This window comes from Andrena cerasifolii, chromosome 5 (assembly GCF_050908995.1).
Source record: "Andrena cerasifolii isolate SP2316 chromosome 5, iyAndCera1_principal, whole genome shotgun sequence".
Lineage (NCBI taxonomy): Eukaryota > Metazoa > Arthropoda > Insecta > Hymenoptera > Andrenidae > Andrena > Andrena cerasifolii.
This window is the reverse complement of record NC_135122.1, coordinates 13,801,949-13,828,506: the sequence shown is the minus strand read 5'-3', so window position 1 is coordinate 13,828,506 and position 26,558 is coordinate 13,801,949. Positions and strand designations below refer to the sequence as shown.

Below are 26,558 nucleotides of genomic sequence, written 5' to 3'. Positions count from 1 at the left end.
ACGAGTTTCTATTTATGTTCGCGACTAACCGTGATATTTTATATGTAACTGTACGTTTAATAAAGATTTATAGCCAAACTTACTGTTGTATGAATCTTGATTCCCCGCGGTAAACATTCCTACAGAGTGACTCCCTGGAATCGGGAGTAATATGAGCTTGAATACTTGCAATAACACGCTGCAATTTGTTTAGTACAACAGATATACAATTTATTTACAGTCTCACGCTTGGTATAAAATAACAATGCTTCGCACGGACGCAAGAGTGGATATCTCGACGATTCTCCGTTACAAAATAAATATTAAATTCTGACAGCCGCTCGCGCGGACTGAACTTTCTCCGCCAGAGCCCCGTGGACCATTGCGTGGACGTTTCTTCGGTCGCGTTAAATAAATAATATTAGTTCGACAACTATATTACAATGCTCCGATACATCGATACAGCGGCGCGCAATTTGCGCGCGCGCGAGCGCGCCAGCCTATATTAATTACTCTTGCCCGCGTTACGCTCTCTAATCGATGTTTATAGTACACAGAAGGACGTTAATACGATTTGATTCGTTGAGGTAGATAATTTAATCAGTCTATGAAGCTGCTTTGTCGGTCGGTTTACTCGTTGGTGGCATCAATTCGGAAAAACTCTGTTCCGGCCCTCTATCGAATCCAGCCACGCGGGCAGTCGAATGTTTCGACATGAACCATTAACGCTAATACTGAACGTTTAAAGTCAAAACCCCATTAAGTACTTAACATGGATTGATTTAATTGAACGTTGATTCCGCGGAACAATTGGTGGTTATTGCACTGGTTGCTCTTTAAACTTTGCTTAATTAGATTCAATTATATTGTTCTGCCGAATGGTTACGGGAACCTCTTCCTGGTAGGCAATGATATCCCAGAACGCGGATTTTTGTATTTCACAAAATTAAGAGCGACAGTGCTCCAACTACCAGTTAGCTCCAATGCTTATTGGACACATCGAAAAACGAACCACAGAAGTGACATTTTCTAGAAGCTACAAATGGGACCTATCGATCTGACTCTGAAAGCTTATCGACGGCGCACTCGTGTATTCCGGGGAATTTGCATGTTCCGATCGCCTTTAAACCAGGCAATCTCTGCCGCTTACGTTCGTCAAGCTAGAAACGTTGCCTGTAGACGCGGTGCTCCCTATTTGACCAGGTACAAACGTTGAAGAGAAGTTTTGGTAAGATGAAAGTCAAGCGATCAACAGCGGACAGCGTGGCCGCCAAGACCAAGTGGATTAAAATCGTAACAACATGATTACATGCCCGTTTACTTTGCCTACGAACTATGAAATAAATTAAAATACTCGGTTACTCGCGAGGACAAAATGAAATGTACAATTTCTCAGGCGCGTACCCGATAGCCAGGTATTCTCGTGAAATTCTCCTCCGCGCGTCAATGGTCAGTTGGAAGAATGGATCGAGTCGGACAAGCTCGATCCTATTCCCTCGGTTCCGCTGACGAAGGTTCCTAGTCGCATTCCGTAGACTCTTTAACAAACTATGTACATTCAATTTGGTTGATCTCTGCCACAAACGCAAGACAAAACTCTCGCTCAGTTTCTAGAGAAACGTGAAACGATCGTCTCTCCACTTTCCATCGTCCTATCAAGGCTTCCTTTCGGACACTATCGTCGTTCATCTTCATCGAACAACGCACAGGACCAAAGAGACAAACGAACACATGTTACTTCCTAGGGAAGTCCTAATTCTTTCGGCTTTAAAAGAAAATTCGCTTCGCCACAGTTCGCTGTAACGCCTGTCGGCGTTAATTCGCTCGCTGCGTGAGGAGATTCAGCAGCTCGTCGTGGTCCATGCTGTTCAACGTCTGTATATCGATGCCCAGAGCGTTCGCCACGCTCTTCATGTCGAGGCCGAAGCTCTTCAGCAGCTCGATGAAGTCCATCTCTTCCCCGGTAAACGGATTGTGCAGCTTCGGGCAGCTGTGATTACACTGCGGCCAAGTGCAACGTTCGATTAACCGGAAGTGGCAGCCCTGGACGCACTTCCGTTTGCCAGATGGTATCACCGACCGTTGAGGCCTGGTGCCGTTGAACATGCCCGTGTGGTTGTTGTCGTTGTTCTGCTTGTTGCCCCTCCGTCGGCCTGCAAATTTTAGTGGGATTCCAGTTCGACGTCGAAACGTGTCCGTTTGCGGTAAAGTCGATAAAGTGACTACGTGTAAAAGTGACGGGTGAAAGTCATCCGTGTCCTGAGAAACGAAGCACGCCACCGACATCATCAACGGCAATATGTCGGTGGGTACAGACAGGGTTCATCCTTCGATTCGCGCTGTGATAATGGTCAAAAGACACAGGAGGATCTAAATCAGGGGTGCACAGGGAGCCGTTTTTAGCGCCTAGCTGGGAGCAACCCGCCTGTCCCGTTGCTAAGGTTAGAATCGGTGAGGAGAACTGCAGTAGTGTGTATAAGCTGGGTTCAAGTCGAACCAAATGCACGTACGCTGCAGTTCGCCTCACCGATTCTCACCTTAGCAACGGGACAGGCGGGTTGCTCGCAGGTAGGCGCTAAAAACGGCTCCCTGTGCACCCCTGGTCTAAATTATCATCGACTTTTTAAACTTTTTACACTTTAATATGTTGAAGTAAATTCGACACTTAAGGGACGACAGTTGAGGTAGAGAGTTAGAGAACCGTCTGCACCCTTCGGTGTCTGTGAGTGCAAAACGGTACCTATGGTAGCGAATGGTAAACCGAATGAGAGGTGAGATCGATACTGCACACCACCCCCAGCAAGACGTGCATCCTCGCTTCCCCGCGTTTCTTTCCAGCGTCCTTGCCCTGGCGCTCGAAACGTGGTTACCTTCACGCCCGAATGATTTGACCCACTGGCCCATTTCTGTTCCACTCGCTCTATGTGCGTGGTCAGCGAAATCGGGAAGTGGGTCAGCCCGGTGGGACGCAAACATAAACATGTCTGGAGCGCCGGGACAACGAACTCGAAAACAACCGTGGGAAAGTAAACACGCGAGCCACACTTAGGGTCGTACGGAGTGTGTACCTCACCTCTCATTCACAACCAGCGGACCCCATTGAGGAACACACGGTAGCCTAAAGCAGGCGCCGCTGTGTGAATCAGTCCTGCATCAATGCGATTGACCTTTCTCTAACACCGTCCGTTTTAAATGCCAGTCTTTCGAGTTGACAGCTACCAGCAGAAATCACCTAATTTTCCATGTACAGACACTTGCCTTCTTCTCTGCGATCGCGTTTAATTGGTCTTTCTCATAGTTTCAAAGATAGCCTGGCTTTGTAATGACGATTGTAGAGGAGCATGAGGATAATCTCCAGGAAACGGAATTCGACGTTATTGGCTTTTATGGAATCGTCAGTGAAACGTACCCGCAGCTTTTCTCCGTTCGTGCTTCTCTTTCTTCGTCCTCGCATCCTTGTTCCGTTCTCTCCGCCTGCCTTTGTGCTTCCGCCTCTTCCTCTTCTTGTTCTCCTTTCCCTGCGCCGTGACGGTCGCTGATTTCCCCCCGTCCGGCTTGGTAATCACCGTGGACGAGACTTTCTGCGACACCGCCGAGGACTCGGTTTTCCCGGCTCTTCCGAGCTCCGGCGAAGTTCCGTTTCCTTTCGTCAGCCCTGAGCGCAGCAACTTCCGCAGCGACTTGGCACACGGCTGGTTCGTTTCAATCGGCGAGCGCGTGCTGAAATTAATATGAACGACGGGGCCGTCGGTCTTGTGACTTTATATTAAAATAGTGGCGGGGAATGAGTTCCCTTGTTGCATACAGAGCTGAGAATAATACTGGGAGACCTCTTCCTCCTTTGGCAAATATCACAAAATGTTTCCTAGCATGACAATCTCCCTAATTAAATTCAGCGTGCCTGAGCGTAGCCTTTAAGTACTTTGAGGAGGTCTGTATTCAATTTCGATGTCAATCAGAAAATGAATTAGAAAATGTTCCTTTCGTTTCGAGCTTGGCCATTCTAAGCTTCGGCGGCGGCGTATGACAAGTTTCAACTGGGAAGAGGGGAAGTATTCTACGGCTATTTCTATCGGCTGTTGTATGGGAGCCATTAGACGAGCAGAAAGCCTGGGTTGGGCCTTGCTGCTTTCCACGGCATCGAAAGGGATCGTCACTTTTGCAGCGATTGACACTCACTCGTTACGGTGATTGCCGATTGGCATTTGTTCCCAACAATGCAACGCCTGTGCCAAGGAAACCTCGTCTATTTTAACCAGCTGCCAATCCCTCTTCGTCAGGACGCTGTGACTAATGCAGCTCGGGGCAAAGACCGCGGTGACGTTTTCGAAGGTCTGCCGCAGGCTGTCGCCCATCTTGTGTATGTAATCCCATTGCTGCTTCGTCACTGGTGCACCCACGTTGTCGGCTGACATCTGCGCCTCGTCGAAGAGCCATTGAAAAACGAACAGGGGCGCTATGATTTTCCGGCAAGCAAATATTTGCGTTAGTGGGAGGCGTGCGATGCGTTCTGTCGTTTTATCCGTCTCTTCGCGACGTGCATCTCTTACGAAGCGAATCGTCTCAGAAATTCTACCTTGATAAGTTAGAGGAACAGTGAATTGGAAATTCCTTTACCTGTCAACGTCGGGTACAGTCTGTATCCGAAATAGCATCTCCACGGCTCGCTGGTGTGCTTCGAAACGCAATTATGAGGCATCCGCGCCTTCCAAAGGTCCATCCCCTTGCGAACTGCGTCTACGGGTGACAAACCGTTCGGGGAATAGGGCGCCCTGTCGAGAAACCAGCCTGAATCGGAGACACCTCGTATCGCGATGTGTTTCAAGCCTACGCAAACATCGGATAACACAATTTAACACAGAGCACTACACAGAGCATCCGACGGATTCGTAGATCGCTAATAAAAGTGTGCTAAACTGTTGGCCGATGGTGTATGAAATTTGAACGGTTTAAAGGCCACGTGTTTAGGTGGTCGATGAGCTTTTACACGGGTCGTTGAACGAACAAACGGCGCCTGGCTCACCTAATTCGTGGTGAACCAAATTATGCAGGTGGTCCAAATTCAACATGACACCGGTCCCGCCCGCGCTGCTCCCTGCCAAAAGAAGAGAGCTGGCGTTCTCGAGGCCCAGTGGAACGAGATCCCGCACCACTTGCAAAACGATCTCCGCGCCCATGAACGAGAACATGTCGCTGGGAGAAGCTCTGGTGCCGCTCCAACTGTCGCTCGTGCAATAAGGGACGAACCTGAGGAAACGAAGACGCCTCGTCACCAAAGTGTTACCGCTCGCCCTTCCCAGCCAGCCGGACGATATTGAAAGTATTCAGAAATTCTCAGGATTTCAACGAAACATCCCCCACTCGATCAGAAATATTTCTAACGTCGCGTCGTATTTTTTTTTTATCGACAATAAGATGCAAGGATTTTTAAAAGAGTCAAGGCTGAATAGGGTGAAATACCTCGGCCAAGATGGACAATACCTACACGTGATTCGCGTTCCACCAGAATGGATTCTCTTCGGGGTTCGCCGACAAAAGGCCACCAACTGCAACAAAGGATGAATGTGAAAAGCTTATCCACCCGTTCGCCATAATGATCTACATTTCAGGAGCGAGCGGAAGCGGCTCCGACGCTGTTCGCGATATTCCGTGCCCTATATTTAAAAGCGCCGCCTGTCGCGTAAAATTCTTCCGCATGCTCGCTCTGAGACGCTCGGCCGTTGTGACGCTCGGCGAAACAGGCTGAGCTTTGCGAATTAGAGCGACGTGACGCGCCGCCACGTCTCGCGGGAGCAGCAGTCCGCGTGCAGAAAAAGATTGCGGGACAGGAGTTGCACGGAAACGTTGAAAAGTGTCAGCGCCTCGTTGAACACGCTGAACTTTCATGGCGGAAGGGTGCTCACCGTCGCGTGTCTCGGGCCACTGTGTCGACGTCATCAGATGCCTCAGCCTGAGCCACCTGTTCCTGCAGCTCTTGTGGTCGTAGCAGTACCAGCCACCTTCCAGGAAAATGATCCACCTCTTCGAACCGTGCGACTTTCGCAGGTAAAATCCCGCCTGCGACCCGTCGTTGCAAGTGATCGACCTGTTGCTCAGGTAGACCCTCTTCAGGCCCCTCTGCTCCTCCAGCCCGTACTTCTCCAGGATCTTGATCAGCTTCTGGATCGTGTTGCTCTGGATCGCTGGCGAACCGGCCGACACCGACACGGTGTTCGTCGGCTTCTCCTCGGCTGCTATCGTCAGCGCGAGGACCGTCAGGCACATTGAGATCTGCAAAGCGAAATTTGACAAATCACGTTGCCATTTGCCTCCATGTTGCTTTCGACAGCTGCTGCTGGACAGTTTCTTGGGAAATTTTACTTCTTGGAAGCCGTTGGTGTTTTGAAGTTTAAAGGCAGAGATGGTGAGCGGGGACGATACAATTTTTAACCGACTTCAAAAAGGAGGAGGTTATAGATTCGAGCTGTATGTATTTTTTTTATGATTGTCCCCGCATGTGGACCGATTTTGATGATCCTTTTTTTATTCGAAAGAGGAACATGGTGGTGCATAAAATGCACTAAAAAGTAAAAAATAATTTTTTTCATTATTTAATCTACGACTCTCAATTTTTTTAAGTCGGCGCCAGATTTACAAAGTTCAAATGATGAGGCGCCGACATAAAAAAATTGAGAGTCGTAAATTAAATAAGGGAAAAAATTGTTCTTTACTTTTTACTGTTTTTATTTTTTTTTTAAATCAGTTTTATTTTATTTTATTTTTTAAAAAATTTTTATATTGAGATCAGTGATGGGGACGTACGTCTAATTGCTATGAAGCGCTTATATATACTTATTAAAGCGCGAATATAAATTATTTAAGAAGACGACGGTTCAGTTGCACGCAAGAAGCAGTTACCTAAAGAAAGGTAAATCACTTTGGCTAGTAGCAGCACTGGCGACAAACAACCACGCGAAGCTACCCTCAATTTTTAAAGCAAAGAAGGGTAGCTTAATTTATGGAGGGAAGCTTGTTTTCGAAATCCTCCGAGAGCGACCGGGGGAAGGGGGAGGAGCGGGCAACTTTGAATTTCGGAGCAGACCGGTGGATAAATATTTGCATATTCCTGCAACTTTCGTCGAAGCCCCCCTCCCATCCTCGGTAACCTCAACGTGAAAAATTCACCGGCGTTTGCCGTAACTAGCGTGCGTAACGAGATTAACAAAAAAGCAATTTCGAGCATACGGTCGGGATCGAATTAACGAAGGTCGGGGGGTCCCGGGTCTCGCTCGCCATGGGACAGAGAGTTATAAACTGGAAACGTCGAGGTAAGTACGTTAATCACCGTGTAGCCCATGATAATGAGCCCGCGGTGGAAGTAGCCGCGGCTGAGCGAACCAGAATTACAAGTGAAGGAGATAAGCTCTTCATCACCTGCCTTGCAAGTAGCTCGGCAATGACCAACGGCCATTAATTGCTGCGTAGATACCTACGCGCGCAGAATATTGTTTATCGCGCGGCTAATTTTATCAAAGCGAACTGCTCTTTAGATAAATCCTCTCTTAAACAGTCTCACTCAGGGTTGCCACATTATCACCATATAAATCCCGGAGTGCCACACATTCCAGCCCGGAGAGTCAAATATAAACCCGGAAATGGAAAAAGCAAAATAAAGTTTTGTTTCCGAATATCTGGAAAACAAATGTGCAATTCTTTTAAGCTCAAACAATTCAGTAATTAACAGTATCTCTTTTCATAATTAATAACTTTTATTGTATATAAAATTGATACTACCACAATTTCTTATTATTATTATTATTATTATTATTATTGAAAATTAAACGGGCATTGCCCAATACAAAGCACCTATGTTGCACCCTTTCCAGTTGAGTATTGTATTTAATTGTATTTGGGGACCATATAATGGATGCATACTCTAAATGACGCCTGACTAAGGATGTGTACAATAACTTTAAAGTACTTACATTTACAAAGTCAGCAGAGAAACGTTTCATGAAACCCAAAGTCTTCAAGGCTTTGTTACTAATCACTGAATAGAGTTTGGAAAAATCTAGCGCGGATGTAATATGAACCCCAAGGTCCTTAATTATCATCTCTTTTTTTTTTCTACAACCCGGAGATTTTTCCAGTAAAACCGGAGCTCGGAGATTAGCTTCAAAACCCGAAGTCTCCGAGCGAAAACCGGAGAGGAGACCACTATGGTCTCACTTCGAACTACTCCACTGAAATTCGAAATAGAAATATTACTATCCTCAGCGCGTATTAAGGACAATTAAAAGTACACGCAACGAATACTTCAGGAAATCTAATAGAATTTCCATACGATTTCCCCTATTGCTCCTTATCGTTTTATACACTGCCTCATTTCAGCGATTAACAACAGTGGAACATCCCCGTGGAAATGATCGTTACATACGAGGCAGATGTGTTCAGTTGAGGACACTCGATCGCCTCGTAAACAGGCGAAGTTTCATTAAAATCGGCGGTAAGGACGCGCGTTCCTCCTCGTAAAAGGTTCTTTTCCGCCGCTGGCGTCGCGCCGCTGGACAGAAACGTGTTGCCAGAGCCGATTCTGTGTTCGCGGGCCATTATGCCCGATCATAATTGCGTCGCAACAACGTTTCTCCTTTTCAGCGGGCACAGCTGGGCGGCTCCCTTTCATCTCGTCGCCCCGACAGAAACGAGCTTCTGTTTCCGAGGTGTTTCCGCCGCCGGCTACCGTCCTGGAAGCTGGAATTTGATCCTAAGTAGCCACGCCGATAGAGGTGGCCGGAGGAGGAGGAGAGAAAGGTTGGAGGAGGTTGTGGCGAAACGCATCAGCCACAGTTAAAGAGAGGAGGAGAAAGGAGAGGAGGAGAGAGTGGCGCCGCGCGGAGAACAAACGTTTCCGCCTTTTAAATTATTCCCGCGGCCTCTTCTCGATACATCGACGCTCGCGCCTTGTTATCGCTTTCTATTGCCCCGCAGTGAAAATCCATGGCTAATAGTGACAGTGTTCGGGAGGGATGTGTGCACACCGAGTCGAATTCTTGCTAACACAGATGCCTATACCTCGAGGACCGTCAACGTCCACGCGATATTCCTTCCGATATTCCACGTCGCCGGGATCACGGGCCTCCAACGAAGCCGTCGCCCCACGACAATTACCAGAAACTGCCCCGAAGTCAGCCTTATCGCTCGCCGGAGTCCGTTAATTATCTGCAAAGTGTTTCCACTCAGGGAAACAGAATCTCTAAGCCGGCCACCGTTAACTACGGCTAATCCGTGCAAAGTCGACGTAGGATCCGACCCAGCCAGTCGTAAATATCATTTACAGAGAACTCTGCCGGGACGACTTGTGGGGCTGTTCACCTTCGCCGACAAGAAGGAAGGAAGGAAGGATGGACACGTTTCCTCGCAGCCTCTGGTTTCACGGTACGGGGACGCTCGATCGCGGAAAAATTCACCTCGAAGCGGGGAGAATTGGTTTCACCCTGTCCTTGGCCCACTGAGCGTTCCTCTCGTCTCCGATTTTACGATGGGGGTCCGTCTCGATGGTCGCCGGCGTCGCTGCTCTCCGAAGCGATGCCGCGACGAATTCGAACTTTCCTGCAGATCGTAAATAAAATTCACGACTCGGGGTCCTCCCGCGCTTTGCGCAACCGCTTTATTATGCCGTAAATCAAGCTGTCCCTGCACTCGAACACGCCTGTTACCGAGGGGTAGGTTCCACGACGCGCCGTGTCGAGAGATCGTTCGCGAAAAACCTCGTACAAAGGGCGAAACGGGGGGAGTGGGACAAGGAAATCGCCCTCTGTGGGTGAAGCACCCTTCCGGCCTTGAGCGATGGGGCGACACGCAAATCCCCGGTCTCGTGTTGCTTTAATTCGCCACCGTTGCATCCCCTATTAATTTTACACGGTTTCGCGCGCGACCGCGGGTGTACGCTGCTGGTAACACGGCGGAGATTTTCTGCTCTAAGCTTTAAAACGCCAAACGTCGAAGTCTATTCTGTTATTTATGCTGCCTTTTATGGAGTACAGTACGAAGGGAACATTTTTTGCTATTGAGTCCTTGATCCCTTGTAACTCCGAAACATTTCTCGTATACGACATGTGCTTGTTTGTCGAAGGCTTTATGGAGACTCTGTATGACTTGCAAGGGATCTGTAGGATTTCGTGGTAACACCGAGGTCAAGCAGCTATCGCGCGACCAATTCCTACTAGGGAATCCGTGGCTCGAGCCTCTAATCTACTTCCATCCCCCTCAAATTTATAATCCGCCTGGATTCGCGTATAATTCGGACGCGCCTCTCAAAGAACTTGCCCCTCCACGTGCTTATGAAAGCCTCCACCGTCCTCTTTTACCTTGTGGCTCCGGCTACCCTCCGCCTAGCCCTCTCTCTCTCTCTCCTTTCTTCTGCCTCTCTTCCTCTCTTCCGCGTCCAGCGCATTAGAGGGTGTCCTGGGCGTGAAGGTGTCCGTCATAATTTGCCACCCGGCGCATAATCCCCGTGACAAAGGCCGACAAAGTGACGGCTGTTACTGGCCGCCATCCTCTATTCAGCCTGCAGAGATTCCGGTAGCAGGTAAAGCGTTTAAAGATTCCGGGTATCCGAATCCAGGGAGATGAATCACGGCGCAAATAAATGGCTACGACGCGGCTAGATTCCCTTGTTCAGGGCGCGGGGTTTCCCTCGGCCTTCTTTTTTCTTCTTTGGTCACTTGGTTTCGTTGCTTCTTACATTTCAAAATATTTTCTTCGTGTATGCAAGACTTCAGTGATGTACAAAAGATCGAGTGGAGAACACGTTTATATTGAACTTTTGAATATATTTTTTATGTACGATAAACATTAGTCTAATGGACTCGGTGGATACGAGTACGTTTTATAGATATATATATCAAGATACGAATTACTAAGAACGTTGCCCTTTTTCGTCTCCAACTCCGTTCTCTGTGTTGCAAAAAGACATCGACGTAGCGTGAAATTGGTTCGAATGTACGGTTACGTGACTATTTCCTCGAATCCATAGAAGCAGAATCGTTGCACGGTTTCAACATTCGCACGCCCCCTCCCCTTCTCAATGGAAAGAATTGAATAATTGTCACGTTAAGGGTGTGTCCCACGGACCGACAGCTGTCGATATCCCAGAAATCCCTTGCGTTACCGTTGAATTTCTCAACACGAAAATCTCCCGATCCGTTTATCGTTCTCCACTTCTGCCACGGAAATTTCGCGGCTCCTCTGCGCTCTGCTAGTCTCTTCTCCTAACCACCACCCACTTTCGTCCCTCTGGGGACGCCTGGCTTCGAATTTTAGTCAAGCCGCTGTAGAAAGGCTGACCATATACTGCTTTAGTGTTTAGATACTAATACTACCCCAAAATGCCTCCAATACCCTGGACGATTTCCTTCTAAACCACAACCGAGTCCTGTACATCAGTGATTCTCCACGATCATCTTCACAGTCTATTCGGTCTACATCGGATTCGGTCTTTTCATCCTCGAATTAGACTAGTCTAATTTTTCCAACTGAATTAAAAATCTATGCACTAGAGGGTTAACCCCAACGAGACACCCACTCCTATACCTCAAAACCACGTGAGCAGAAGAAATCAATCAAACCAAGTTACTCGACTAACTAGCCAATCCAGGTCGTCCGCAAATCCTCTACCCTTGCACACATCAAAGAACGTCACAACCACCTGCGACCCACCCCCGCAGGATCGAGGAAACGCCACCAACGTGACGATATCCCCTCGTTATCCAGGGTTCTTTGTTCCTTCTCCTTCATCCCCGTGGCAGCTCCAGAGCGAGGCCTCCTTTTTCCAGAAGGTCGATTCGTTTCGCGGGTGCTCCCGGTGGCCGTTGGTGCGTGGCATTCCATCGAATGCACGGCCACGAGGAGGCGCACCGGTGTGCCTCGGTACTCTCGCGTTGGACGCGAAAACAAGTTAAAAATAGCCGGGGCAGCGGATCGCGGTCGGCACCTTTGAGGCCGCGGCTCGGGAACCCGCAACAGTCGTTGATCGTTCGCATCGTGTTTCGTCGTCCGGATGTTGATGATGATGGTGAGAGACCGTCTCGTTACCATTACGAGGGCCGCTCACGCAGCCGGCTAACACGCACCGCAAACCTTGCATTACCATAACCGCGCGTGTGCACACAGAAACACCGTCGCCGCTTCTTCAGGGTCCAACGACGACGACGACGACGACGACGACGACGACGACGGCGGCGGCGACGGCAGCAGCAACGGCAATAGCGAGGACGCCGCGCGGCTGGTAGCGGCGCTTTCGAGCTTACCAAGGCTTAACGATCTTACGCCGCAACTCTCAGCGAACGCTTTTACCGCCTGGGGACCTGTTAGCTAGCTCTCTACCAGAGATTGACTGCAATTGTCAGGCGTCCTTAGCTCCCTCCTCCCTCTTCCCTTTACATAGTCGTTGAACACGTCCCCCGTCACCGTCCCCGAAGAGGAGCTTTAATGTCATTTGCTTGCGTTTCTATTAAAGCGTCGCGATTTTCAGGCTGCGACGCCGAGCGATGTGTATCTAATTAAACTCCTCCGCGGAGAGGAGTTCGAGTTAGTCTTGTGGGAGAGCGGGGCTGCGACGAGCGCAGGATTTTGCAGCTTCGAATTGTGGTTTCCTGTGCTTTGGTTTTTTAGGGGAGGTAGTAAAGTGGGAACGTAGCGTACGCTGTGCTTTTACCCCGTGCCCTCTCGGCTCTGCAAACTTCCTGTTCTACCCCCATTGAAGACCGTTGAATTGAAGACGATGAATATTTATAAGCGATCAGGCGACAATATGAATCCATTTCGCTAGGTGGTTCGCAGGCACCCGGCAGGAAAGCGTTACTAAATCTCCGCGGAGCAGCCTCGCTCTAGTCCGCCCGACATCTATCCTCGTCGACAGCTCAATCGATGGAGCCTGCCGCGATCGAGAGTCGCATATCTCCTGGCGGAGAAGAGCGGAGCCAGCCGCCGCCGCCGCTAAAGAGGCCGACAAGCCGATGGAAGAAAGAAGAAGAAGCGTGCGCGCGGAAGATTTCAAACGCGCCGTCCTCCGTGCCAAAGATACGTTTCCAAGCGTCGATCGCTGGTGCTCGGCATCGGGAGACCAGCCGATGAGTTTCGAGCTCCGAGATGTCGATGGCCTCGTTACGAGCCCGAGGTTACGGAGCCTTCGAATCACGGCCGCTGGATAGTAACGCGAACTTAGAAAGAACGGAGGAGGCTTATTTCGCCATTCCTCTTCGCGAAACCGTCCACGGATCGGCGGATCAGCTTCCGCCGCTTCACGTAGATCCCCGCTCCAAGATAGCCTAGCAGGTGTTCCCTCTATGAGAGAAGGTCCTTGGATCGTTCCCCTTCCCCAATCCTGCTCGGATTGATCCTTCTCCTTTTGCTATCTGACGGTCTGTATTAGATTGGAGCAGATACGTGACGTTTAGCGCGCAGAGGCCTGGGGTCGCCAGGCCTTCGAGTCTGAGATGTCTTTGTCTATGTTTTTTTGTCTATTCGAAAGGCTGATTATATACCGACGCCTAGCACTACTTCTGATTCGGGAACGAAAGGTGGATAGACAGAGTGAAATAGGTATCTAAGGGATCAACTATTGCTACCGAAGTCACGAACCCTTAATAGCAACCCTGCTGTTCCGCGGCTATGATCGGTGATTAGACCAGAACCGGCGATCTCTACATAGTTAATGCCACGGTGAAACCTCGTGCCGGTAAAGCCAGTCCTCGGGGCCCCAAATTTGCCCATCCGCGTAGCAGCCTCGCGGAACACGCATCGCTGCATCGTACGCCCAAAAATTGCACCGGAACGAGGGTAAACGTGCCCTCGCGCGCACTCCGGCCTGCGTCTCCGGAACAACAGAAAAGAGGGGGATCGGGGCACCGCCGTAATATCCCCTGTAATTTATGGTGAAGAACTCGGGGATGAGAGGGAAGAGCAACCAGGTTGCTGAAGATAGCAGAAACGAGAAGAATCAAGAGAAAGAGAGAGAAAGTGAATGGTAGGGAGGGGACATAAGGAAGAAGTAGAAGAAGAGAACAAGAAAAAGAGAAGGGGAGAGAGGAAGGAAGAGAGAGCAGGTGGCAAGATAGGGTATACGCCAGTGGATTAAGGCGCGGAGCGGCGAGTCAAAGAGATTTTCTCCCCATCCCGTCTCGGCGGGGGCCCCTCGGCCTAACAAGGGCTGAAATATGACTGCCTTGCCCTACCTCGCCTCGCCTTAGCCTGCCATGGCTTTGGCCGCCGTACGCCTTTCGAACGAACCAAGGAAAAGCGAAAGAGATATCTTCTGCCAACTAATTTATCGGTCGGTCTTCTTCGAGGTGACCCGGGATCAACGCACTTCCCTTGAACGCGGACTCGTCGACCTCTTTTGCCCGTGATTTACCGTGAAGAAAACAGTTCGCAGACTTTCCACCCTCTCGACGTTTCGATGGTCTCTCGACGCTCGTGGACAGGTAAAGGAACTTTGGAGCTTGGAGGAACAGCTGACGCCACTGTCAGTTCTGTGTTACTCAATTTGTAAAAATGAAACGGTGCTTTATATTATCGAAGAGTGATTGATTAAAACCGGTTGACATATATACATCTCCACCTAACCATAAAGAAACAATAAAGCTAATCCATCCTTCGTTCAAGTACTAGATAATATAATATAATAAGTAAATTCTTTTGAATTTTTTATTTTAGATGATCGACTTTCGAGCAGCAGTGGTCACCGCAGAAGCCTTTATTTTTAGAGAACCTTCGAGTGATGGATAATAACTTAGTTATTGCTAAATATTTTTATATAAAAAAATTACGATGCACGGTACTAGATGCAATCCTTAACAGGAAAAAAGATTTTTTGAGAAATGTGTTATAGCTTTTGAGTAAAAAATTTGCAAAGACCACCCTTTTTTTCGGCCTCCTGACTGAGCATGACCCCTTAACACCCCGTGCATGGGTACTTTGCTAAACGAGTGTTTGATGAATCAGCAACTGGTAGAGATTACGAAAATTCCGGTGGTTCGGTAGGCACATTTGATGGTCATCGTCTCGATGATGAAGACGTTGATGGTTCGCAAGAACTGGCAGGATCTACGGGTCCAGAGCGGCCGAAAAATGTGCCGAAGAAATCGTGCGAAATTACCAGCTGCGATCGAAGCATTTTTCAACAGAAGGAGGACGATGATTACTTTGTACGCGATGACCGCTCGGTGTGCGCTTTAAAACCGCAATTTGCACGAGCCGGGGACTCGGAGGCGGTCCTTCCAGGCTGCGAAACCGCAGCACTCGCGATTTCCGGCCCTCGAAAATTGCCGGCATTACCAAAATCTCGCGACGAATGTCCGAGAAGAACGAGATATAAAAGTGTTCGCGGAACACATCATGAAACCGTTTTTTTTTCATCGCCTTTCTTCTCCGGAGGATGCCTTCGGAACGAAAACATGAATTTGCATGCTAAGTAGGGAATATCTGGGAATTGCCCTGTTCACGCTTTCCTGCAATTCGCTTCATGCCTCATTATGTAACACAATCGCACGAGGACATTGAGCTCGTTTCCTCCCCCCCCTGTCCTTATAAATACAACTACGCAGTTTAACTCGTAATTCGATCAATTACCTCTTATTGCTAGTGGCGAGAACGAGTTTCCGCCTCTGTATCTTTCAAGGGAAACAGGGAATATTCTCCTCGACCCTTCACCGAAGTGTGAAAGAACGTTTATCCAAATCTTACGGCTTACCCCACCAGATTAGCGATCCAAATTCTCGTAGATTTCATCGGCAATAGGCCAAAGGTTTCGTGATTCGAGGGGTGAGGAGGCTATCGTATCGGTCGCGTAAAGTGATCGCGAGTGCGGTGGTTGCACGGTGGTCGTGGCCGTCGGTTACGGTGGTAGAGGCGGTGGTGGCATCGGTGGCGCTGGCTCGGCCACTGGCTGGCGTTGCTAGTGGCGGCGATGGCAATGGGTAGCGGTGGTCCATCGGAGTAAATATATTGGATGGTGGTAGGATTGGTGGCGGTGTCTTCCGCTCTCTACTTGAGCCGCGTGCCCGCTCGCTCGTTCACGCCCGAGGTGCGCCTTTGATGTGCCGCCTACACCGCGTTCTTGCTAACTCTCGCGCCGCCGACTCGCTTGGATCGTGTTTTTCTCTCGCGTGCAAAAAGATTCTCTCTCTCTCTCTCTCTCTCTCTCTCTCTCTCTCTCTCTCTCTCTCTCTCTCTATCTCTCTCCCTCTATCTATCTCCTTCCACTCCCACAGCGGCACCTGGTCGCCCACTTCCCTGCTCTCAGACCAGCTCGTTTCCGTGTTTTTCTGCCGTTACCCTCCACTCGCTACCCGGTAATAAACGAGAGTCGGAAAAATCGTGACGAGCCTGACCGGCAGAGGCTGAGGCGCGGCACGCCGGCCTTGATTCGGCAGCGAAACCGGGGATCGATTATCGTCGGTCGTTGGCGGGATGGAGCGCAGTGGAAAAGGCGTCCTTGCGTGACCATTTTCCTGGCCATTGCCGGCGATCCCTTTCGGCTGTTCCATTGTTGGAAACGTTTGTTTAAAGTCGCGAGCCACGCGGAAGCGACGTTCTGGTGCGGAGCAGAGGAATGGCTGCGTCGATGCCTCCAAGTCGCGCCGCGAGATTGACACGGAACAAAGACGTTCCGCGCGGTCGTGAGTTAGATAAAATCGAACCCCGCGTGGTAGCTGCATTGGAGTAGACCAATCATTTTACGGGGGCTTATTCCGAGCATCTCTCTCCTCCTCTGCCTCTCTCTCCGTTCCCTTTCACTCACGGACATTCTGCACGCGTGCTGGACCCGCGCGCGGACCTTCGCCGCATCCGTGCGCTCTTTCCGGAAGCCCCCACGAACTTCGGCGCACTTCAAAGGTTCTCCTCGCGTTGATCAGCGCGCCGGCGTACAAATCGATAATGCGATTCATAGTTGCTCTCCGTGACGGGGTTTCGCCGCAGCCTCTTTTGTAAGACGAACACCTTGGCCGACTCGTAATCGGTTAGAGGAACGCTGGAAACGTAGACCTGTTTGCTTTGGAGGATTTTGGGCAGCGCGGTTGTCGTTCCTCGGCAAAGTGCTTGTGTCACTTGCTGCTTAGTATTATCGCGCGGAAGTTAATTAAGAAGCTTTGATTCGCCCGTGCGAATCCGGTGATCGATGAGAATTATGGGACAGATTACCGTACAGGATTGCAAAGGATTTTGTAATCAGAGGATCTGTGAACAAAGCCTGGGTATAACTTATGGGATAAGTCTGAAAGAACGGCTGTGATTAATGGAATACTGGAATTATCGTGAAAATCGGCAGGATTGTTGGGATTTTGAGGATTCCTCAAGCGCAGGAGGATCATCTGACAACGGATCTATTTGCAGACAGCGACAGACGTCTGATTCGAAGTTCTAAACTAAAATTTCATTTCACCGTTAGTCGACGCAAGCGAACGTGGCTCCTCAACGCTGCAGAGCGTCAAAGGGTGTTCGAGAAAACACCTCGCAAATTTGCAAACGGTTAGCGAGGGCACGCGTATTTATTCAAGCGCTGTCCTCTCTTTGCTTGCTCGAAGACCTAAGCACCACCACCATCCTCGCTGTCCAGTCGCTTCCTTTGATACTTTCTACCCGTTTCCTCTTCCTTCTTTGCTAACCTCTTTCTCCTTACATCACTACCATTTACCTTCCCCTCTGAAATCCATTTCCTTCAGCCCACTAGCGTTCTAACAATTGTTTCTAATTCTTTCCCCTACGGCCAAACCTTCCACTACGCACCCTGATCCTCCATCTCTACGGTTCTTTACTTTCCTCGCCCCTTTCCATTTATCAACACAACAATCCCCCGTCTTCCTCTCCTCTTATCACCTTTCTCGAAATTTCCCACCTGCCCTCTCTGTTCCTCGCGCCCGATAAACTGGCGAAACATCTATCTCGATTTCCCCCTCGCTACCCAGACAAATCCCTCCATTTTCACCCCCTTGTCCACATAATTCCCTCCTTCGACCACCACGGTCCTCTCTTTCCTCCCCCGTCATCGATGTTCCTCCTTTGTCCTTTCCAGCAGGTTCACCGTCTTCTTCCATCTTTCACCCCCGAGGTCCCTTTCTCCTGCCACCTCCCCCGCCTCCCACTTCCCAGGTTCGTTCGTTGTTCGTACATCCGTGTATATCGGGCTGGAGCAGCGTCCCGGCGCACAGTCGGTTCACCGTACGGTGGACCGAGAAGAGAAGCGTTTGATCTCACCGCCAAGCCAGATCGGCAAAAGGCCTTTTTCTGCGGGCCCCGAGAGAGAGCTTGAAGCCGACCTCCAAAGACTTGACTGATGACTTGCGGCCACGACGACTCCGCAGAGAGCCGCTGCGCTGCTTCGCTCGGGCCCCGCGAGCCAGCGCGCACACAAGGAGGAGAGTAGGCCCGAGGAAGACGGACAGCGGGCGAAAAATAAGTGGAAGAAGGTGGGCCGTGGCACGGCTCGATCCCCGAATCTTCTTCTTCCACCGGGGAACAACAGCGATTTCCTGGGAAGACGCGTGCCCACTCGCGTGTCCACCGTTTTGGGATTCCCCAGCCTGCTCTGCTCCCTCGCTAGGGTGTTATATCCCCCACGATCGTGTTACCCGTGGATCGATCGCCCCTGTTTCGATAATCGATCGCCGCGTCCGCGGGACCACGAGTTCTCCGGAAGTGCGGCGATTCGGTGGACCTGAATTACTTCGGTACTTCGAGACTTAATTTGTGCTAGCAGTGGTGGAAAGTTTAGCTTCGTCACGAATGAGTTTCTTAATGAAACGAGGATAGCTACGTGGCTTGTATTATTCCGGTGAGTTTCGATGTTGTTTAATAGTGAGCAAGAAGCCTGCTACTATAAAGTCTGTTGCCTATCAAATCGCAACGAAGAAGAAAGAGATCAATCGTCAATGGATAAGTCTATTAGGAAGAGAAAAGTTCATCGAGAGTGTCTAATACTACTTGTCACTGTCCCATTGGATCATGACTCTTAACGAACCGAGATAAGATTGCGAAGCTTTTCTCCGCACAGATCCCTACAACTGATATTGCTCAACGCTTATAGCTGTAAATCTTGCTCTACTAGGAAAGTGTCTCTGATCCAGAGTAAACTTACGCCTCATCTATTTCTCCAGGCAATTACAATAATAAACACGTAATATGATAAAGACGAGGCCCGAATAATTACATTCGCAAAAACGAATTCAGCAAGCCATTACATCAATTGCCTGGGATAAAACAATTTAACCCTACCATTAATCACTTCCAAACACCCGAGGGAGCTGTTCCTGTTTAAGAAATGATCTCATTCACGGTACAATTAAAATCGATTACAGCTTCCATCAAATACAATACACCCTCCACCGAATCCATTAACAGCACACGACCCGAAGGTCCTCCATCGCGAAAGTAAAATCCGCCCCCGTTTGGCGCCTGGCAAATGTACGGGGCGCGCGAGAGCAGGCCAAACCACCCCCCTGAAACCACTGAAAATCAGCCGAGAACTCGAGCTCCGATAATCGATAACGCGTAAAAGAATGGTCCTGCACGTGACCAAGAGGACGAAGGCGCGATCGCAGGAGGAACCAAAACGGAGGGTCAGAGGAGGGGAGGAGAAAGAGGGAAAGAGAGGGAGGGAGTATCGGGGGCTAGTCAGGTCAGCGTCGCCGACGGCTGGCTGGGTTCTGGGGTATACGAGGAAGAGGAGCGTTGTTCTTGGGCCCAGCATTCGGAGGGGATGGCTCGGAGGAGAGGAACTGTCGGCTCCTTTGAAGTCGGTCGGTACCGTGTGTAATTAGGCCGCCGCTCCCCTCCACGCCCTCAGCCTCTGATCTCGCCGCGCTGTGTCGCTAATTGCTCACCGCCCCACGGCAGAAGCGTCGTCGCCGTCGCCGTCGTCGTAGTCGTCATCGTTATCGTTATCCTCGGCCGAGTCTACGTCGGGGACCCCGTCGACGTCGCCGCCGTTCGTCGGTGGACACGTCCTCTTAACTGTAACGAACTAGACAACCTGCTCCCAACAACAGCCATGTGCTAATTCCTGGCCCCAGGGGCTCTGTGCGAGTTCGACCGTTTCGTTTGCTTCGGTAGCCCGACTATAATTGTTCCAAGTGCTGGCTCTTCGGGTGATAGATCGTGACTTTGTTGCGTTCCGCGCGTGCACACACGCGGAACCTGGCAGTATTAACGCAAAGTAATATGCATTCAGGGCAGTCCTCTGAAAGCTTTTACCCTGTTCCCTTGTTTCGTTTGGACGTCGATGCTTAGGGCCTGGTACCTGGGTTAGCGAGCGTCGTTCGTTTTCTATCACTTCGCCCCCGCACTTTGGAAAATCCCGGATATTCTCTGGTGTCTGCGCAGGAGAGTGAGCCGAATTCGTCTTCGTTCTTCGATCCAAGTTTCTTCCCCGCCGTCGCGCGAACCGCTGTTCGGAAAAGCTCCTCCTGGATTAGTTTTCTTGTCGCGCTTTCCTTTCCGAGTGGAAGTCGACATTTGAGACGGAATGTTATTCTTCTATCACTATTGCAAACTTTCGGGAAGTCCCTTTACCGTGGCTAGAAAAATAGAGTCTCGATATCAAGCATCCTCGCGCAGCCCTTCTTCCTGCTTTCCGCCAGCTCGGTTTATCATGGCAGATCCCGGGATACGATCTAACAGTTCGTTCGTCCCGCGTACAGTTAGAAGTCTTTACGAGCCTGTCTAGCGCCACTCCTGCGATTTTTGACGCTTACAGTCCGGCTGCAACAATCTCCCGCCCAAAGAAAAATGCCCGGCCCGTAATTCCAGACTCGCAACGAGACAATGACTCGTATCCAGGACATTCAGCCAGGTAGAAAGGCGCGCGGAACGAGCGAGAGTTGAATTTGTTGCGATGTCCGGGATACTTTGTTAAATGAATTGCGCCCGAGACAACGATAGCTGCTGGTGCAAACGTTAGCTGTACCATGAAGATAAAAAATGGCCCCATAAAACGCTGTTCTACTGTTACTCGTATCTATTCTGCTCAACAGCTCACTCCCTCGAATAAAGATAGCCCGATATGAATGACTGCTATCGCTGCTACTATAATCCCTCGCGACTCCTTCGCGTGCCTCGACCATCGACTCCCGTTGAATGTCTCCGGTGAAGAAAAAACAACAGAGAAGCAGAACGCGCACGCAGCTCGCCAGAATTAAAGGGAATGATAAGAGATAGAAGGACGCGAAGATGGACGAAAGTAGGGAGGAAAATAGAAATAGAGAGGAGCAGACAGGTGAGCAGAGAGATCGAATCGATGCGCTGACTATGCGCGGCGCGCGAGATCACAGACGGAATCCCGACGTAAACAGGCTTAAACCGTAAGCTCTGCTTTTTGGATCTCCCTCTCGCTTTCTCTTTCTCTCTCCTCGGAATACTTGTTGCTCCTCTGCCCCCTTTGATCTCGGTCATGCACTGCTCCAAATCAATTTAGACTTATTAACAGGCTGGAACACGGTACCAGAGGATATCCGAACAAATATCGCGAGCCATTAACCTTGCCTCTTTTAGCAGGTGCCGCGGTGGACGCAGCACCTCCCTTCTCATCCCTGCTTTTCTCTCGGCAGAGCACTTTCGATTCCCCTATTTCGGGGGACGCCGTTCACGCGCGACCGCTCTTCGATCCCCTCGCGGTCCACCTTCGATTTCCTCGTGTTCGCCCGTGGAACTCAAGTAGATGGCATTTCGGCCCGGTCCCCGCGGCGTCGTATTTTTTGGGGGATGAAATAGTCTAAAGATCTAAAGATCGGACATCAAAGCGCGAAAAGAAATTCTCGTATGAGCGATCGCGACAGACTATGGGCTGCAGACAGACCGCGTGGACTCTTGAGAATGTATTGTGAAACTTCAAAGACCGGGGCCAAGCAGAAGGCATTTCTCGGGGCGGAACAGGCGCGGTATTTTGGTGTCACAAAACGATTAGCGCGGCCCGCGAGGTTTCGAGCAGCTTTGAAGACGGTAATTGAATGATGACCGCGTTATTTGCAATTAACGCGGCAACTTTTCTTGGAGAATTTTCGAGGGAGTAAGTGAGAATCCGGAGGAGTGGAGTTAACGCGTCGTCAAAGGAGAACGACGAGATCGACGACTGTAATTATCATGAAAGTAGTATCGACACGTAAGAGAAAGATTCAGGCGTTAACTCTCAGCAACTTGTGCTCCAAATGGCACCTGTGACCTTAGGTAATTTGCGAGACGAGCGGGCAAACGAAAGTTTCGAGGCGTCCAACGAGGTCAGCGTCCTATTAAGGACCTAGCAAACTGTAATTAAGGAGAGCCTATAAGCCTTAATCGAATTGTAATAAAATAAAATCCGTATTTACTCTGCACCTCCCACGAGAATAGCGAAAGTGCCGTGCCATTTCACGAACCTGCTGCTTTGACGAATTAAAATAAAGTTCCATGCAGCGAACGTCACGGGTCGTTCGGGGAATTCAAATTTAATTAATCGGGGGCAAAGAAGGGGGGAGCGGGACGGGAGAGTTTTGGCGCCACGTACACGTGACAGAAGGCACCCCACGAGCTGTCGCCAAAGAACGGCGATAAATTTAGGCGAGTCGCTCTCGCGGTTTGTCGCATGTGTCTAGATTCGCGGCGTGTGATTTATTACGTGTTCGAGGATCGCGTGCGAGGATCGCCTCGATTCGAGTCCCATGTGCTGCCTCCGAATCGCTTGGGCCTCGGATGGAGTTTAACCCATTAACGTCCACGCGCGGTAGTTTTTACGATTATCTTTCAAGTAAATTATTTTGTCACTGAAGTAAAGATAGCTGTACGGACTGAAAGGTTCTAACGTTCGTTAATGGCCCTTTGAAAGGACGTTGGACGCTAATGGGTTAAGGAAATCCAAAATTCTCGAGGTCCCAATTGCTGAATCTGATAGGAGCTTACTTAAAACACGATCGACGCGCTATCCACTGAACTCATAATAATTAAACTCTCAATATTGTCAACCTGAACAAACGCTACTTTCCTTTCGGTCGTCCAACTGGTTGAGGTCCTGTTACGTTAAAAACAATCACTAGAAAGCTCTGCAGAATGAATTCCGAAAACAAAAGCAGGAAAGACCGATTAAACGAGGCTGAATTGCGCCAGGCTTCCGCTCGTGCAAGACCATGAAGAAGGGAGCGGAGGACAAAGGCGGACAAGTATTCTCGAGGGTGGACGTGCTGGCAAAAGTCAAACGACCCTTAGATGACCGTGGTCGGAATTTCGTTGGAGGGCAGGTTCAAAGGCTTTCGCTAAATCGTACTTAAAAGTTAAAGCCCGAAGCGTAAGCAAAGGATCTAACCAGGGGCGGGGACGAGGATGGAAGGAAGAAGCATAACAGGAGGCCGTGAAAGCAGAAGCTAGAGATGATCAAAGAGCGTTAAAAGAGGATCGTGTTGTCTTGCCGGCTACTCGTTTTACGTTGCCACCCGTTTATACGTACGCGTATACACGCACCACCCTCTCAGCGAGCTAACCATCACGGATAAATCTGCTTTCCTCGATGATGCACAATGCCTCTTAACCTCTCTGTGGGATTTCTAGTACGTACGTGGTTTTACTGGTTCTCGAGGAGACGTTCGGATAAAATCTTCTAACTTTGGAGAAGTTTTCCAGATGCAACGGAAGGGTCGTTTCGTCGAGGGGGTGTCGGGGAATTATCAATGCATAGCTCCAGATTTTTCTCTGTGGAGATAATATGGCGCGTTCTTTACGCAACTTTGCTCCAAGATTTTTAGCTGCGACGACATGGGTTACACTCCTGTGCTCTGTCGACAGCGTATTTATCATGTACCAACTAGTGTTTATGTTTCAAGTTTGCAACCACGACTGATAAGCTCTCAACAGAAATATCAAACAGTTTAACGTAGAAACCAAAAGTCACCGTCATTTCACAATTGACGTAGCTCCATCGGCGCAGTTAAATAGAAGCACTGCAATTTTACATATGGCATCTTATTCATTGAATATTCTATCTTATTAACTACCAACGTACATCGTCAATAATGTCACTGAACCAAAAGAACATTGGTCACCTTGCAGCATATAAAAGATTCAAGCAGCAACATCTCACAGTTCAATACTGTGGCATCGTCAAACAGCAAACAAGAGAGCGCACCCCAAGATCGATAAAAAGAACAACTCACCTGAAGTTCTGCTCTCATCTTCGTTGCAGCGTATCGTCCTTGCCAAGAACCACGACTACCTCCTCAGCGGCCGCAGGAAGCGGCGAAGCGTCGCCCGGAAGTGCTCGCTCGGTCCCGGTCACACTTCGATCATCTTCAACTTCTCGGCCCTCGTTGCAACCCCTCAGGCTCACAACCAGCGAACACTACCGTTCTCCGTCATTCCCGGTTTCGACGGAGCGGACGGCACCGTTTAAAATTGTCCGGCGTCTAGATTCGCTACGGAGCGACAGGTGGACTGCCCCAGGTTACGCGAGCAGGCACCGTCGGAGGAGGAGGGTTGCGAAGCTCGGGAACGATGGCCCACGTGGTTCGGCGGACGCGTGAAAACACAAGAACAGGGCTACTTGGCTCGACGCACGTCCCGGCTGACGGTTCGCGGCGCACTGCCGCCACTTTCCGCTTCGCGCGCTTCCTCTTCTTCTCCTTCTTCGTTCCTTCCTCGCCAGGTACGAGCCCTTCTTCCGAGTCACGAGGAGCCGGTGCGCGCACGTGCCGGCCACGGCCGAGGAACAGCGACCGACACCTCCTCTTCTTCGCGCTTCACCCTTTCTCTTTGCCCGTGCCTCTCCTCTTCTTCTCCTCCGCGTTCCCTGTCCCGGGGCCTCTTTGTTGCCGGCGGCCTCTTCTTGCTCTTTTGCCGCTTGTTTGTTGTGGGTGTTTTCTTTGACGGCTGCCTCCGCGCCGCTCTTTTTCGGACCCGGAAGAGGAGAGCTCCGGGGAAGATTAATTGACGGGAGGGGGAGGGGCGGGGGAGCACTACGAAAGGCGGGAGGGACGCTCTCCTTCCCTTCTGCCTTCTGCTTTCTCTTGGCCGGCTTCGATCGACAACTGAGATTCGAGCTGGGACACGGACGGATCCTACTTCTTAGAATTCTGATCTGCCTTCTGCTACTTTCCTCTTCTTTCCACGATTCCTCGATACTTCCTTGCAAGCTTCACGATCATCTGCTAAATCAGTGGATTCTTCCTTGGATCGGCCGGTACCGCGAAGTGGAAGATCGGTTTCGGTGAATCTTTGAGGACGTCCCCCAGTGGAACTTGAGTTCTCGAGACCGTGTTACCAGCTTCTTCGTTTTTTTCTCAGAAATATTTATCCGCTATTCGTTAGATAAAAGTGTCTTCAAGACTGGTGAGACTCTCTTGAGCCGCTGTCTTATTGATGGGAATAAATAATTGAGAATTGGTAAGAAGACTGGGCTCTCGTAATGATTTCTTATTCGTCAGGTACAGTGCACTTGGCCCCTGTGTTCTGGGATTCTCAGATACGGGACGTTACTCCGAATAGTTGGAGGTTCCTTGCGCCATCGGAGCTTGGCACTGACTGACAATCGGGCCAGGTTAAACCGCGCGAAGTAACCAGACAACAGCGTGTCGGAGGGCGGGGGAAAGGTATCGAGTCGGAGAGAAATGGGTGGAGAGAGACAAGGGAGGGGCGGCGATGAATCCCTGCCACGTGGAGGGTTGTTTTCATCAGAGAATTTCGCAGCTCGAGCTTCCCTTTACGGGGCAATATGGGCCATTCGTGGATGCAAATTCTGAACTTGGCATTCGCGAACTTTGAACCCTCAGGCATCAAACAATTCCCTTCAAGGGAGTAAATGATTATGATAATGGACTCGCAAACAATTTTGCGGAGTAAAACTTAGCAGAGGCTAGGAACGGAGAATTGTTCCAAAGAAAATTGATAGTCAAAATACTACTATACTTATAACAGTTTCATAATCGTGTCAAAATAGAAAGCGGAACATATCCCTCCCTTGACGTATTTTCTTCCCCGAGTAAAGTAATCATTTGGGGTGATAAGTACGTACAGAAACTCACCCCGTATCGCAAGATTAAAAAGAGCAGCAGAGTACAGAAGTAAATGAAGAGAAGGGCCAATGATCTATCGAGTCGATGGCCGTACAGTAAACAACAACAACTGTTTATCACCCAGCGGCCACGTTGTCGGACAGAGGAACTCGCCACCGGAGGGGGTTGCAGCGACGTGGATAACGAACGAACGAGCAGAGAAGGTGTACCTGTAGAAAAAGTCTATTGCTCGAAAAACGGGTTTGCGGTGCCGCGGGTGCCGCGGGTGCTGCCGGGTGCGCTGTAGTTTATCGTTGAAATCGTGTAGCACGTTACGGTACACCGCGATCATTAGCAGCTAGAAGCCGACTGGCTGCCAGGAAGCCAGCACGATACTCTCTTTGATATCCGCTTGTTCTACCGACGTACCCGCGTCGATTCGAGGAACTCGTGTCCCGTGTACGCGTCGTCGATCCATCGAGCATCCACCTTTATCTACTTACCGCTTGTCAACCCCCTCGCACGATCGCGAGGGCATAGATTTTTTTTTTCCAGCTAGCGATTAACTGGGAAATTAATTTGTTTGAAGGGAAGAGC

The 26,558-nt window shown here is 49.9% G+C and overlaps 1 protein-coding gene across 1 annotated transcript; it reads right to left on the bottom strand.

Annotated features, from left to right (window-relative positions):
- Positions 1-191: 191 nt before the first annotated feature.
- Positions 192-26,558, bottom strand: Notum (palmitoleoyl-protein carboxylesterase notum). Its single transcript, XM_076812322.1, has 8 exons — positions 24,129-26,558; positions 5,883-6,249; positions 5,465-5,525; positions 5,003-5,226; positions 4,597-4,806; positions 4,159-4,435; positions 3,389-3,699; positions 192-2,132 (listed from the first exon to the last, which is right to left on the bottom strand). Exons 1-8 carry the CDS (start codon positions 24,144-24,146, stop codon positions 1,795-1,797), a joined length of 1,806 nt encoding a protein of 601 aa, XP_076668437.1. The 5' UTR covers positions 24,147-26,558; the 3' UTR covers positions 192-1,794.